General features: G+C 34.6%; 1 protein-coding gene across 5 annotated transcripts in view; it reads right to left on the bottom strand.

Annotated features, from left to right (window-relative positions):
* LOC105484296 (contactin 5) overlaps window positions 1-16,279 on the bottom strand; it is a 1,362,583-nt gene that overhangs the window by 517,838 nt on the left and 828,466 nt on the right. For all 5 annotated transcript variants that reach the window (XM_071075496.1, XM_011745800.3, XM_011745801.3 and 2 more), the window contains 2 exons: window positions 13,229-13,352; window positions 12,943-13,118 (listed from right to left, as the gene is read on the bottom strand). In XM_071075496.1, the coding sequence (XP_070931597.1) occupies window positions 12,943-13,118; window positions 13,229-13,352 (300 nt within the window). The remainder of the gene's footprint in view (window positions 1-12,942; window positions 13,119-13,228; window positions 13,353-16,279) is intronic.

The raw sequence follows: 16,279 nt of genomic DNA, 5'->3' as shown, positions 1-16,279 counted from the left end.
TTTCTGCATAAATTGTATGATTTATTTTGATTCTCTATTGCAATTGTTAAAGATGGCTCTGTATGTTCCGCCTAAGGAGGAGGAATCATTCTTCTCATAGTTCTCATAAGGGAATTCTTTTGGAGTGTAGTGGCTATTGTGGTGCTGGAGGATGTTTTATTAATTCACTCACACATTGTGCCAGCATTCACTAAGTGTTGACTATGAACTTACATGTTAGAGGTTGGTTATTAAACTAAAACAAAGAAATTAAAAAAAAAAAAAAACATGAAATCTGCCCTCAACGAGTTCATAGTCTAACAAATTCAGTGGTGTGCTTGGAACGGCTTCAGCCATTGTTATAAGTAGCTGCAAAGAAATGTTACCAGAAATAACTAAAGGAATCATATGAGACAAAGGGAGAGACAGAGAGACATACAGAAAGACAGAGAGAGACAGAGAGAGAGAGAGAGAGGGAGAGAGGGAAGGAGAGAGGGAGGGAGATAAGGAGGGAGAGAGGGAGGGAGTCAGAGAGAGAGAGGGAGGGAAGGAGAGGGAGGGAGAGGGAGGGAGAGGGAAGGAGAGGGAGGGAGAGGGACAGTGGGAGGGAAGGAGAGGGAGGGAAGGAGAGGGACAGTGGGAGGGAAGGAGAGGGGGGGAAGGAGAGGGAAGGAGAGGGAGGGAGAGGGAGACAGATGTAGAGACGTGGGTTACTGAACAGTAGCTCAGCAGGCAGAGAAAACATGATATAAAGACATGATATAATTAAGCATGAAATGCTTTGAGGACTAGATTCAGTTTATGATAGTCTAGTAATTACAGAGAAAGCTGGAAAAATGACAAAGTCCAAATAATAAATGGCCTTGAGGCCATTTGTAGGAGTGTGAACTTTATTGGGGTATGGTAACCATTTCATAAACCATTAACCCTGTCCCATTCATATGAATAGATCTAGACAAAGAGCTAGTATTTTTCATTGTTTTAGCTTTTCCTACCCAAAGTACACTATGTGATTAGCCTGTTCTCAAACTATTTAGTCTTTCAACAGATTCTAGAATAAAGTGCACAGTGATACTCCATACTTGCCCCTTAAGTCCCATGGAATGAACAGAACATCTCTCTGGCATACAGAAGTTATTCTGATCACATCTGAGTCTACACTTAGACTATAAACACCACAAATGTAACTTCCAGAGGTACAATTTTAAACAACTTCTTGTAGAATAGATCTAAAGTCCACTGTCTGAGGGTATGCTAAGAAAGTTATGAAAGATAAGGTGTTTCTGATCTGAGCCTCTCTACACAGACTCATACATACTGTATGAAAATTAGTTTTTTTATAGTTTGAACCATTTATAGTTTGACCAAGGCTGACATTGCGGTAACTGAAGAGGCCTTGAACTTTAAAAAAGCTCCGGTGTCAGATACAGAACATGACTTATTAGAATTTGCCCTGAGAAATCCCACCTGTAGCCCTAGAAATTGCCAAAAATACTGAATTAGACGCAAAACAAAAACAAAAACAAAACACTGCAGAAAGTTTCCCTAGGAACTGAGGCCATGAATTCACAGGTGCTAAAGCCCTTCTGCACAACACAGAGGGAATTAGCGAGACTTCTTGGAAAGAATTGCTATCCTCTTACTTCCTTCTCTCTGCATTTTTTAAAATGGGAAAATCATCATTTAGCCTAATGATCATGAGACTTTTTCACTGGACATTAGAGAATTATGGCAAGATTATATTGGTTTCGCCGGGCGTGGTGGCTCAAGCCTGTAATCCCAGCACTTTGGGAGGCCGAGACGGGCGGATCACGAGGTCAGGAGATCAAGACCATCCTGGCTAACATGGTGAAACCCCGTCTCTACTAAAAATACAAGAAAATTAGCCGGGCGAGGTGGCGGGCGCCGGTAGTCCCAGCTACTCGGGAGGCTGAGGCAGGAGAATGGCGTGAACCCAGGGGGGCGGAGCTTGCAGTGAGCCGAGATCGCACCACTGCACTCCAGCCTGGGGCACAGAGCAAGACTCCGTCTCAAAAAAAAAAAAAAAAAAAAAAAAAAAAGATTATATTGGTTTCTACTTCTATTATGATAATAGTTGTATTTTATTGAAAAATATTCTAAAGATATGAAGTGAAAATTAGTTTTCAAGAATGAAGAAAGTATTTCTAAAAATTGTATACCTTCCTGGCTGATATAAAGATGGTTTACTTAGTTTAAGCTTATAGGTTCAAATGTGAGAGTCCAGACTCTTAATTTTTCTAGTTTGACATAATATTTTCAACACTGACTATATTCCATATGGCAGAATATTTCCCTGGAAGAAGAAAATCTAGAGGATCTAAATACCTTACTTGGAAAGGAGAAATTCATTTCACTAGACTCTGTTTTCTAATTTCAGCCTCATCCTCTGAACGAACTGTCTTCTTTCTACTACTAAATACCACCTCGGTTTCAGTCTCATGTCATGTCCACGAATGTATGTTGTTCACATCTTCATTCCTGTTATGGCCAAAATCAATATTAATTATGATACCTATTACTTTGAGGTCTATATATAGTTTAGGGTAGCCTAATCATTATAGAAAAAGCTGGAAAATGATTTGCCTTGGATTATGATTTCTCTGTCATACTGAACTTGGCCTTTAAAAGTCTCAATCCCAAAGGTTTTGTTGTTGTTGTTGTTGTTGTTTTTCTTTTGTGCTGTTGTTTGCTTTTGTTTTTCTGAGACAGAGTTCACTCTATTGCCCAGGCTACAGTGCAGTAGTGAAGAACTACTACTACATTGTTTTATATTGTTTTATACTCAGTACCTGTTTTAAGAGAAAAACAAGGAAGTAAAACCAAAGACAGGCAGCCCGGCGCCAGGCCCAAAACTAGGCCTGGGCCTGCCTGGCCTAAACCCAGTAGTTAAATATCAACTCATAACTTAGAAACCAATGTTATTCATAGATTCCAGACACTGTATAGAAGAACACTGTGAAACTCCCTACCCTGTTCTGTTTCTATCAGTGCATGAAACCACTGTCACATATCCCCTAGATTGCTCAACCAATCACAACCCTTTCATATAAAATCTTTACTGTTGTGAGCCCCTAAAAGGGACAGAAATTGTGCATTCGGGGAGCTCGGATTTTAAGGCAGTAGCTTGCTGATGCTCCCAGCTGAAAAAAGTCCTTCCTTCTACAACTCGGTGTCTGAGAGGTTTTGTCTGCGGCTCATCCTGCTACAGCAGAGTAACCGCAGCTCACCTAGTACTCCTGGGCTCAACAGATCATTCCACCTTAGCCGCCCAAGTAACTGGGACTACAGTCACAAACCACAACGTCTGGCTGAGTTTTGTACTTTTTGTACAGATGAGGGCTTGCCATATTGCCCAGGCTGGACTTGAGCTCTCAGCCTCAAGTGATCTTTCTGCTTCGTCCTTTCGAAGTGCTGCAACTACAGGTGTGAGCCACAGCACCTGGCCCAAAGTTCTTTTTTGAGAATGACTTTAGCATCTGACATCAGTCCCCACCTTAAATTTTGAACATCATTTGTGTTATACTCTATTTTACTGGATCATCCTTTTCTCTCTCTTTTACTAGCTTCTTTCTTTCTACCTTTCATGGTCTCTCTGTGAGAGAAACGCATATGCTCCTAAAGTTTAGGTCTGTTGTCTTTTTTCCTAGTAAAATTCTCGTTGGTGAAACATTCCCTTAGTTTTACTGAGTCTCTCAACATGTTTTGTGGCCAGTTCCCACCTGCGTTTCTTGAGCACCAACAAATATTTTTAAATGTTGGGTATTTCTTCCTAAAAGTCAGAATAAATGTACCTCAGATTGAACTTACTGATTCTCTCAGAAATCTACATTCTTTATCTGTGTGACTTGATTATGTAACGGCGTTATAAATTGTTCAATTGAATTGATCAAGCTCAGAATCTTGATGGAATTCTAACTCCCCCATATGTTTCTATACTCCCACCACCACCTATTCATTCATTCACAAATTCTCATTTATTTTCAAGCCTCCCACAGAGGGAGAATTCAAGCCCTTTTTACCCGGAATATTAAAATGCCCTCATAATGTGACTTTCCCTACAGAGTTCTCTGGATACATATTCCTGATGCAACAGTCTTATTATTTTTGTGTCCTCTGTACACCTGTAGGGCAAATTACAAACTTCCATGCAATTAATGTAATCCATCAAAGATTTATGTAGGGGCAACCTAGTCAGAATTGTGTTTTGCATAGGTAATTCCAATAAGCAATACAGAGGGAGTATTGTAGGGCTGGAGTAAAGAAGAAAGATATTAGGAAATAGAAAAAGTGGTCAGGTATTCCAAGTAGGCAAGGAAATGTATATGAAATATAAGGGTTTGCACTGATTTTGCTAGCCTCAAGCACTATTAGTATATCCATTACTCACTACAGAACAACGTCCAAGAGAGATCAAAGAATGAGTAAATTCTACATGCATAAATTAATTACACACACGCAAAACAAAAAAACGTAATGCAAAGCATGTTTTAGTTGAACATGGCAGTATTACAAAGATTTTAAGTACGAAGTTTGACGCTAAATTTGATTTGGAGCTACTGTTTTATTACTTACTAGCTGTGTGGCCGCAGAAATACCTTGACTTCCCTCAGCTTCATTTTATTTTCTCCACTTATATATTAGGTTAATAATAGAACTTCCTTCATCAAATTGATGTGAGGATTAAAGGGGGCGGTGATGCATTAAATATGTTTAGTAGTTGGCCTACAATTTAAATGTTCAATAAATTTTACTATTATCATGTTATTTTAAAATATATATAAGGCTGGGCACAGTGGCTCACGCCCATAATCCCAGCACTTTGAGAGGCTGAGGCGGGAGGATCACCTAAAGTTGGGAGTTCAAGCCCAGGCTGACCAACATGGAGAAACCCCGTCTCTATTAAAAATACAAAAAATTAGCCAGTCATGGTGGCACAGGCCTGTAATCTCAGCTACTTGGGAGGCTGAGGCAAGACAATCGCTTGAACCTGGGAGGCGGAGGTTGCAGTGAGCCGAGATCGCACCATGGCACTCCAGCCTGGGCAATAAGAGTGAAACTCCGTCTCAAATATATATATTTTATATATACACCCATATATAATATATACACACATACCTGCTACATATATATATATATTCACACACATCTATCTATCTCTATATATCTATGTATCAATTATCCATCTAGCTATTCATTACACAAGAAACTTAGCAATGTTTAGCACTTGGTGCATAATACAGTCAATGCATAATAATTGTTGTTTCTTTGACTTAGGTGAAATTAGTTTGCAAGAACTCTGGGGTACTACATATTCTGTTCTGACTTGTCCCTCAATGAAACATTTTATTGTGGAATAAAATGATCTTAGAATAGTCTCTATCTGCCCTTTATTTATACTGCCCCTTTGTTGATATTTTTTTTTATTATATTGGAGTCTTTATACTCAACAAGATCATAAGCTATCCTGAGACAGAGTTGCTATTTTATCATGTTAACCTGACACCATTAAGTGAAATTTAAAACATCTATTGTTCTTCAGTGCTTTGGAATTTCCTGTGCTTGGGAAAGGTCTCCACAAACACTCTGCTAAGGACTAAGGACAATGAATTAGGTAAATGTGCTTGAGCACTGAAGGTCAGAAGATGTATACAGTCCCTGATCCTGGTCGCTTTACAACTTGAATGAAGAACTGACTTCCTGAATCTCTAAAAGCAAAACAAAAGAGCACTATGGTAAAATATACCCTGTGCCAAGCCAGGAAAACGGAACCATTTTGTTGCAGGTCATCTGTTAAATAAAGGCAGAGTTATTCATTATTTTCATAAATAATGAAAGTACCTGTTTGGTTGTACTTTAATAAATAAAATACTTGCAAATTTATAATTTACGTAAAAGAAATAAGAGTGTGAGGGTAGTCTACAACAGACTTCAACTTTCACTGATTTGTCATAATTTCCTTTTAAAGTATAAAATTAGGCTGGGTATCTTGGCTCATGCCTATAATCCCAGCATTTTGGAAGACTGAGGCAAGAGGATCACTTGAAACCACAAGTTCAAGACCAGCCTGGGCAACATAGCTAGACATCTTCTCTACAAAATTTTAAAGTAAAGCATAAAATTATGTATTTTTGATTTTTAAATTATTTCCTTTGAACTTAATCCAATAATCCATACTGTATTTTGCCAAGGGATTACACACTCACAGTTACTGTATCTATTATGACCAAAGTAATTATACTTTTAAAGAAACACTTAAACATTATTTTATTGTGAGTTGTGATTTCCTTAAAAAAAAGAGAGTCATTTGTGTATGGAAGATAAAATTGCAAACATTAATTTATTTTGTAATAACATCTAATAACTTTACAACTAGTAAATTCATCCATGTCAATGTGACTCTTTCATTCAGATTAATATTCAAATGATTTAATAAAGTTATTACAGGATAAGCCTCAGAGACTAATCAAATAAAGCTCTGCATATACTGTGGAGTTTGTGATTATTCAAATCATTTTATTAGATATTAAACACTACTAGTAAAATGTGGCTTTAAACTCTAAGGACAATTTTACCTTAGGAGAGTAAGTTAAGAAAAAAGCCAGAGAAGTAATTTTTGAGTTTTATATGAAAATGAAAGGTTAAATTAAAGGGCTTAAATACAAAGCCTACAAAAGTCATATAATCTCTCAAAGAGTTAAGTAGGTTATTTTAATCAACTGCTTCAAGGAAAACTAATGGAATATTCTGGATCTAAATCACTAAATGCCCTGAAAAGCAGTATGTTCAAATTCAGATAGGAACTATCAATTTACCAAGAATTGCATATAAAGGTATTTTTGAAGTAAGATACAGCATAGGGAGATTTGATTCCTGATTATTTTATGTTTGACTTTCTGGCATGAATTATTTCTAAAAATCCCAACTGTGAAGAAACTGCTATGAGCTTTGGATTTCTGAAGGATGTTTGAGAAGTGTGAGAGTGACAAAGTTTTATATGGCGTATTCTTGCTTGTCACTGAAGAGAAATCACTACAGTAGCTGAGGAAATTATCCTCATGATAAACACAGGCTTCAGGAATAAAATATCTTTTGTCAAACATAATCTCATTGATAATCAGTAATAATCATCCCTAGAAAATCACTCCAGCTTTGTGCTTATGATTTTAATTTTAACCTTAAAAACCAGTTCACTAACATGACTTCTCCACCTCGTTAATTTTTACTACACCCTTGTGAGGATTAGGTTTATTAATGCTAAACTAAGTATTAACACTAAGTAAGCTGAACTATGTTTATAGATAAATATTTATTTAGAGAGAATTTAAAATGAAGTTCCTCATGGGTACACATTTAAGCCCTTGAGGCAGGTTAGGGGTGGATGAACCACTGAAGAGCAGCTGCTCAAATCTGTTTGTTGTCCAAATCAAAATTAGAAAAAAAAATATTAATCAGTGAATTAAGTGAATGGCTTCATGATTAAATTCTAGTTCCGGTTAAAGACATTTTTGGCTTTATGTCAAGCTAATTAAACTTGCCATTGAATTGATGTAGGGATGTTGTAGGGGTTGCAATAAAAAGCTTCAAATGAAAAATTTCTATGAAAATTTGTCAAGAGGAGATTTGCTTCTCTGAGGAAGTGTTGGGTGTGCAGGGGAATTAAATCCTGTTAGATTCCTTCACATGTTTTTACTTCTTTCTTTTGCTTTGACCACCAGGGAAATATTTGTCTCACTTTATGGTCTGTACTATCTTGACCTGTACTATCTTGAGCTGTCATAAGGTATATTTTTCCTAGGACTATATTTACTTAATTATGCATGTATTTTGAGCAAGTCAAAAAAAAAATCACCTTTGGAAAGAGGTAAACACTAAATATGTTAATAAAATAACACTAGTATACAATCATACATTTGCTGTTTTATATTTGTTAATATATTGGGTGACAAATGAATAGAAATGAAACTTTAAAAACAATTTAACTTGCTTTATACTTAATTTTTCCAAATGCTACATATAACTTTATTTTTGCTATATCACCAGGTATTAATAAAACACTCACTTCCTTATCATCATTTTCTGCAAAAGCTAGGACCTATGATGAGATCCGCTTTTGACAATAGCTGCAGTTATCTTTGTCCTGTCTCAAATTAATTTAGAAAAGTTAGCTTTCTAGGTCCTAACTGCAGCTTATTCAATAAATAATGAAATTATGAAGAAAGGTTTTATTAAAAGAAAAAAATATGTTAGTAAGAAAGAGTGATTACACATCAAAATTACTATAAACCCGAAATTCCAGGATTGGAAAGAAAGTCAATGTCTCCTAAACTCTTAAACTTCTGTAAGGAAAATTAAATAAGTGGTTTTAAACTAAATTTGAACAATGAGAAGTAATGCAGGACACTGATTGCATGCTTATTTTCATTACTAATGTTAATTTTTCTTACACAGACGTTAATAAATTGTAAAATGACTAAGGAAGCAAGCATATGAGATTTTTAAAAACATTCCAATTTAATTCAAGTTCAGAAGAACTTCTAAAATCAAATTGGCTAGGTCAAAAAGAAATCCAATACACATTTATACGGGAATAGGAAAAGATTGAGTACTATTAGGGTTAAATTAGAGGTATCATCTGAAAAATGAATTTACATTTTACAACATGAACAACTCATGTGTTGGTTAAGAGGATAAAATGAGTTAATGTATTTAAAACAGAGCACTGTCTGCCACAAAAGTAAGCATTCAGTAAATATAAGCTATCAATGTGAGCTTGAGACATTCAAAACCTATTTTTAAAAAATATTTTTTACTATCTGGTTTAGCAATAATGTTATCCTATCTACCACCAGAACTTATTTGATACTATCTAATATGCTCCTGCAGCACCTAGAGTTTAGACTCTATAACATTATAGTCATTGAAAAGCGATCAATCTATGCCTGACAAGGGGATGGGAGCAGGAAGACAACCTGTTATTAGTGGAAAGGCAGAATATTTTAAAATATATTTCTGGTTAAGTAAGAGTACTCCTAGCATTAAGGGAGTGTCAGTATACTAATTATGCATACATATATATATATGTATGCATAATATATATATATGTTGAATCTACAAAAAGCCATCTGACTTTAATGATACTAAAAATCAGAAATTTTTCTTTGAAAATATGTAATTTTCATGCAAAAGAAAGATAACTTCAAAGACATATATTTACATTTTATTATATTTAATATTTATCTTTTCATAATAAATATGTATAATAATTGTTAGTATATGGATAATTTGATATTATGTTAGTATATGGATAACTTCTTCAATTAAGTATATACCTATTATATAATACAAATTAATACATTTTTTATGGCTATAATTAGGGGAGCCCCATTCTATGTTTATTCAACACTGTTCAACAAGTTTTAGAATCACATAATTTCAAGCGATGTTGTCATATTCTAAAAGGCAAAAGTAAAAGCTGAAGATTTAAAAAGTATCATTGATATAACAATAATAATAGTTAATCACAAAAGTGAACTAGTCTGTTAAACAGATCTCGAATTTGAAAGAGGCAATCAAAACTCATTGGGCTGGTAACTCAAAAACAGACTTTGAATCGGGTAACACAGTCCTTTAAGTTTGATTTTAGAAGATCATGATAGCACTAGCACAGCATAAAAATAATCTAAAAAGGTATTTTACAACAAATGATAAAATTAATGTGTAAACGGTAAAAACACATATTCAATTATTATAAACTGAATAACATATGCAAATATGCCTCAAGCATAAGTACAAGGAGGAATTATAACTGTAAGTACTGTATTAGTGAAAAGTTTTGCAATCATTTTGATGATTTACAAATTTAGTCTGATTTTAAAACATTTAATACATTTAAGACTCGTATATTCAATATTTAATAAATGTTTAACAAAATTTGATTAAATATGCTTTAATAATTGTCTCAGTCTATTAAATATATTGATTTTGAAATGTTAGTTGTATAACGAATATTTAAATTTTTAGATAAATAATGCCTGGTAGATATGAAATATTTCAGCTTTAAAATGTGACAGAAATAATAAACATTCCTCCACAAAAATCCCTTCAGACATTAAACACTCCAACAATAGTGAGTGTATTCTATTAAATATATTTACCTACAAGCCTAGTCTTCAGAAAACACAATATAAAGGAAAGTTGCCAATAAAGTTTTTTGTTTGTTTGTTGAGACGGAGTCTCGCTTTGTCGCCCAGGTTGGAGTGCAGCGGTGCGATCTCCGCTCATTGCAAGCTCTGCCTCCCGGGTTCAAGCGATTCTCTTGCCTCAGCCTGCCTAGTAGCTGGGGCTACAGGCACGTGCCACCAGGCCCGGCTAATTTTTTGTGTTTTTAGTACAGGTGGGTTTCACCGTGTTACCCAGGATGGTCTTGATCTCCTGAACTCGTGATCCACCCGCCTCAGCCTCCCAAAATGCTGGGATTACAGGCGTGAGCCACCGCGCAAGGCCTGCCGACCAAGTTTTTAAGTTTCACATTGCCTTTGTCTTCTTTCACTTCATTTCAGAAACCCCTTTTCTTTTTTCTCCCCAACTTCCTACCTCATTTTCACTCCCTAATCTCTGAACGATTCTCAGTCCCTGAATCCTACAGCACCCAAACTCCCATCCAGGTATACTAGTAAGGTTAATCAAATAATCTTTTCTCCCTACTGCCCATATTTGAATTTATTTTCAAAGACAAACTGGAAAAATAGATGGAGCTACATCTAAAGGACTTATTTCAATATCATAAGAATAAGCATAATGGCATCTAGGTGGGGAAATAACTTTGAGGCAGAATTGGTCTTCCCTGTGTAACTCTCTGCTTTAACCGGGTACCTTGTGGGTTTTTATGCATATCTAGCCAATGACCTGAGTTTGCTAGAAAGTGGAGAGGGGTAGAGTCATAAGGTGCTACCACTGAATATACATGTAAGCCCATAATGTTTAAGTTAAAAATAGGTAGATATTGCTCTACATCAAGTTGAAGACAGCTTCTTGCTAAATAAGTAAGATACTTAGGATAACTAGTACTTCCCATGCCTGGTCATCGAACTGTAAATGCTAGTGCCAAAGTCCTCATTTCAGGTGAGTATATTTGACAACTGTGTTGGGTCTTTCCAGAAAACCTAGGACAGTCATATGGATATGTAAAATAAATAGCTTTCTGCTGTAAACACATGCAGAAAAAGTTGGCATAATTTGCTTCCACAAAGGGAAAAACAAATGACATACAGGCTATACCTAACTGGTATACCTTGTATCAGATACTGTAGACCAAAGTGTAAGGTACAAGCCATTAATATTTGTGAAGCATATTTTCTGGATATGCTGCATCTATCTTGAAAAGACTATTGAATAAAGGAGCTATTATGAGGGTTAGTTTATTAGGTTACTTTGTTAATTGTGCATAATATAAACTATTAGGTTCTGTGATACACCACATAATATTTTCCAAAATAAAAAAGAATCTATTTAGGCTGCTATCTTGGTATCTTTGGCCTATGTAAATGTGCCTATCTGAATTCCTTAGGCAAATATACTTTAAAAGATGAGATTTACATTTTTCTAGGACCTATCTTGGTGCTCCTCAAACTGTATTTATCATCAATTCTTTACTCTTTCCTTTTCTATTTCATACTTCTTTAATAGGGTGTCTGAATTCTGGGTTAATTAGAAATGATACCTGAGAAAGATTATATAGAGAAAGATCAATTATTACATTCTTCCAGGTGTAATTTTAATTTAAAAATCATTTCATGATCTCTTATGTAGCCAATACAATTACAGTTTAATTATTAATATAAAGATTCCTGGTCTTTCTCAGTATTTTTTAGAGATTCTATCTCAAGAATTTAATTTCAAGTAGGATTACTTATTAAGGAATAATAAAATATTTTGCCTATTAGCCTATTTTTAGTTTATTGTAAGCTGTCATTGTAAGTAAAATAATTTCAAGAGTTTTTAAGAATAAATATATTCAGTTAATTATATATACACACATTTGCTTGCTTTTCTTTCTTTCTTTTTTTTTTTTTTTTTTTTTTTTTTGGACACCGAGTCTTGCTGTGTCGCCCAGGCAGGAATGTGGTGGGGCAATCTCGGCTCACTGCAACCTCCACCTCCCAGGTTCAAGCAATTCTCCTGCCTCAGCCTCCAAAAGTAGCTGGGACTACAGGCGCCCACTACCACGCCCGGCTAATTTTCAGTTAATCAGGTATATTATCTACTTTAGAAATGCTTATATTCCTCTGTGTGTGTGTGTGTGTGTGTGTGTGTGTGTGCGTGCGCACGTGTGCATATCTATCTTTCTATAGCCAGATACGGTATCTTTTTTGCAATACAAAAATTGGGACATCTGGAAGACATAGTCAAAATCTAAAATATTAGCATTTCAGAGGTATTTTTTGTTACCTGAATATAAGCAGAATTTTTAGAATGTGCTATCTTATATTCTTAGAAATCCATAGCAAATGGTGACTATAGTAGATAGGACAACAGTAGATATTTTTAAAAAGAGATGGAGAGAATCAGATTTCAAAAGATTTGAATTATAATTTTTTTTCACAAAGGAAGCTTAATTTGAACTCAAAGACTTAAAAATAATACATAATAAGTGGTGTGTTTCAAAATACGTTATGACTTCTAGAACTTTACTTTAATGAAAAGGACTTTGACCCCTCAGGCTAGTATGTCAGGTTTATTTTGAAGATAGCAAATCTTTCAGAAAATTTCAAAATACCCCAAGAAGAAATGAACTGTTTGCATAATTCGAATTCTTACCATGTCTTACCATGGTTTTATCACATTTAAAACTTTGAGATCTTAAGTTTTTCTTTCCTGAACTAAAGTTTAAAAATCCACACTGTATATACACATATGTATAGAAAAATAATATATTTTACTCACAGGCAAACTGAAGTGTAGCTTCTCTACTAAGAATACTCCCCAAAGTGTTGGTTGCTAGACACTGATAATGACCAGAATCCTTTGCTTCACTTGGATTGCTTATAATGAAGGTGCCATCTATCAAACTGTAGCGATAATCACTTTCCAGATCTATTTCTGTTCCATTTCGAAGCCATCTTAGGAAAAATCAGAAGACAAATATGTATAATCCTCTCTGGGAGTGTCAGAATATCATTGATGGAAAGTTTTTAAGGCTTAAGAAAAATGATTAACAGTGAATTCCTACCTGTAACTGGGAACTGGATTGCCACGAACTTCACAATTCAGTGCTACCTTCTTTTCATCAGAATCAGTAGGAAAAATAATATCATCTGGTTCTTGCACAAAAACTGGCCCATAGTCCACACTTTCTGTAAAGACAAAACAGACACATTTTAAACTTCCTTAAACTAGCAAGATATTTTGTGTTTTTTTTCTTTTCCATCTTATCTATATTCAAAATACTTGCTCTTTTCTTGTAATCAACAGGTAAATTCCCAGAAGAAGGAATAGCTAGAAAATTGAATTGTTTTATTAAATTGTAAAGAACCAAATATAATTTTTAATCAAGTAAAAATGCTGTTAAAGATATAATACATAAAAACAAGCATCTCAGACATTTATATTTTAAATATATTTATCTGTTTTCATTTTTCAAAATCAGACTAAAGGATAATAATACTAAGCATAAACATTATCTTAAAAAACCTGATAGTTTATAAAACTCTTAGAATGCTAAAAATAATACACATGCAAAAGTAATACATTAATATTGTGTCACTACTTAGGAGCTACAGGTATGAAAATGTTGGTCCTTTTGCAATTTTTTAATATTCTTCATTAATTCACTACATTTAGTGCTAACAATTCTGGAGTGTAAAAAAATGATGTAACATGAACAAAGGTATTTTCATGGAATAAATAAGACATGCTTTCAAAAAAGACAACTTAATTAAAATGGCAAAACTTTATACAACTAAATAGTCAGTAAGATCAGAAGACAAAAGTCATAAAAGGAGGTGGAGGCCAGTGGGAAGAGCACATAAATTTGTTACCTACTATATACCAGGTACTCGATTCTATTTTAGTTAGCTAATACTCAGAGATATTCTGTGTGTAATAAAAGTAATTTGAAGCTAATGAAAATTTCATGAAAAAAGTGAGACTAAAAATGGACTTCAAATGTCAACTTGGACTTGAGTTTTAGACTAAGTCAGCTGGAGAAATGATTAGTAAATGTACAGAGGAGAATACAAGTAAGTTATTTTAGCCCACAGTTATGTAAGCATTCAGAGCATCGTGTGCATATCTAAGATCTATAGCATCCTGAATTGTGAATTGGTGAAAAAGTAAAGCTTTTTGTGCTTAATTTTCATTGATCATGAATTTGATCACATAATATCCCTAGATCAGGTTTCTCAGTCTCTGCACCACTGACGTTTTGGGACAGATCTTTCTGTTGAGTGGGGGCTGTCTTGTACATTGTAGAATGGTTAGCGGCATCCGTGGCCTCTACCCACTAGATTCCAGTAGCATCTCTCTCCAACATATAATAATAAAAAATGTATCCAGACATTGTTATATGTGTTCCAGGATCAAAATGACCCTTGTTAAAAACTACTACTACAGATAAGGATAGAGAAATGATTTCAGGAAAGATGTATTTCCCATATCTGTATTAAACAGAAGTTTATACCTTCTGCAGATAATCACAAGAAAATATTAAGAAAAAAGTATAAAAATAAATGTTCCAGGAAATTTGAGCTAAATAAATTTCTGGGAAAAGATGTACACCTCATATTTAGAAGAACAAATTCAGAGTAAAATGATTTGCTTTCTTTAAATATATTATATGATATTTTGTTTTGGCGAAGTAAAACAGGAGTTTTCATAGTATTTTAAACCAAATAAAAACTGAGCACTCACTATGAGCATGTACGGGCAAATATTTTGACTCCTACATAACCTAGATACAGGGTTGGTTTTTGTTTGCTTTTCAGAGTCTCACTCCCACTCTGTCTGGAGTGCAGTGGCACGATCTTGGCTCACTGCAACCTCTGCCTCCTGGGTTCAAACGATTCTCCTGCCACCGCCTCCCGAGTAGCTGCAATTCCAGCTACCATGCCTAGATAATTTTTGTATTTTTAGTAGAGACAGGTTTTTGCCATGTTGGCTAGGCTGGTCTCGTACTCCTAACCTCAAGTGATCCGCCCGCCTAGGCCTCCCAAAGTGCTGGGGTTGCAGGAGTGAACCACCTCAAGTGGCCTAGCTGCAGGTTTTTAAAGCTACAGCAAAATATTACACCCAAATAACCAAAATGTGTTTCACAGTACCAAATTATATTGCTGTCAATTAAAACTTTAATTCAACAAGGAAAAGGAAAATAAATGATTTAATAAATAACTAGAGAAAATTATTGTCAAAATTTTGTATTTGTTGTAGCATTATGAGTTCATAAAAACTTGGAAAAATTTTATAAATTTTTATGTCAAAATTTGTATAAATGAAATTTTAAGAATTAACATGCACAATTACATTGTGAATAACCGTTTCTGATCTTTACACATTAAAACTCTGACTTAAACATTAAAAATACACATGTTGCATAAAATTCACATATAATAAGTATGTGTTATATTTTCATATAATAGACAATTCTTGAGCTTCAGATTTGGACACAGGTAGGTTCAAATTCCAGTACTAGTATTTTTTAGCCATGAACCAAACATCTTTGATTATCTGCTACTCATGTATTATTTGTGGATAATAATGGCTACTTTACAATATTAGTATGAATATCAGTTGGCATTAACATTGGCAAATACCTTGTATATTGCAAGCACTGAATAAATTGTTATCAATAATAACTAATATTTACTTTTAGTGTAATTACTATAAGCCAGACATTATGCTGAATACTTTTCATGCATAATACCACGAAACACTCACAATCACCATTGGCAATAATTAGTCCTTTTATCTTAGAGATGACAAAACTGAGACAGAAAACAATTAGCTAAATCTACACAGGAAATAGCCGGGTGTGGTGGCTTACATCTGTACTTTCACCACTTTGGGAGGCTGAGGTGGGGGGATCAGCTGAGGTCAGTAGTTTGAGACCAGCCTGGCCAACACGGTGAAACCCTCTCTCTACCAAAAATACAAAATTAGCTATATATGTATGTGTGTATGTGTGTGTGTGTGTGTGTGTGTGTGTGTATGTATAGAATTGTTTCAATTTGGAAATAATCTGTTTATTCTCTGCTACAAAGAATGATGAACTTCTCAAGTATACTTC

Source organism: Macaca nemestrina, chromosome 12, assembly GCF_043159975.1.
Source record: "Macaca nemestrina isolate mMacNem1 chromosome 12, mMacNem.hap1, whole genome shotgun sequence".
Classification (NCBI taxonomy): domain Eukaryota; kingdom Metazoa; phylum Chordata; class Mammalia; order Primates; family Cercopithecidae; genus Macaca; species Macaca nemestrina.
Note: the sequence above shows the minus strand (reverse complement) of the source record. Positions and strands in the feature narration are given on the sequence as shown.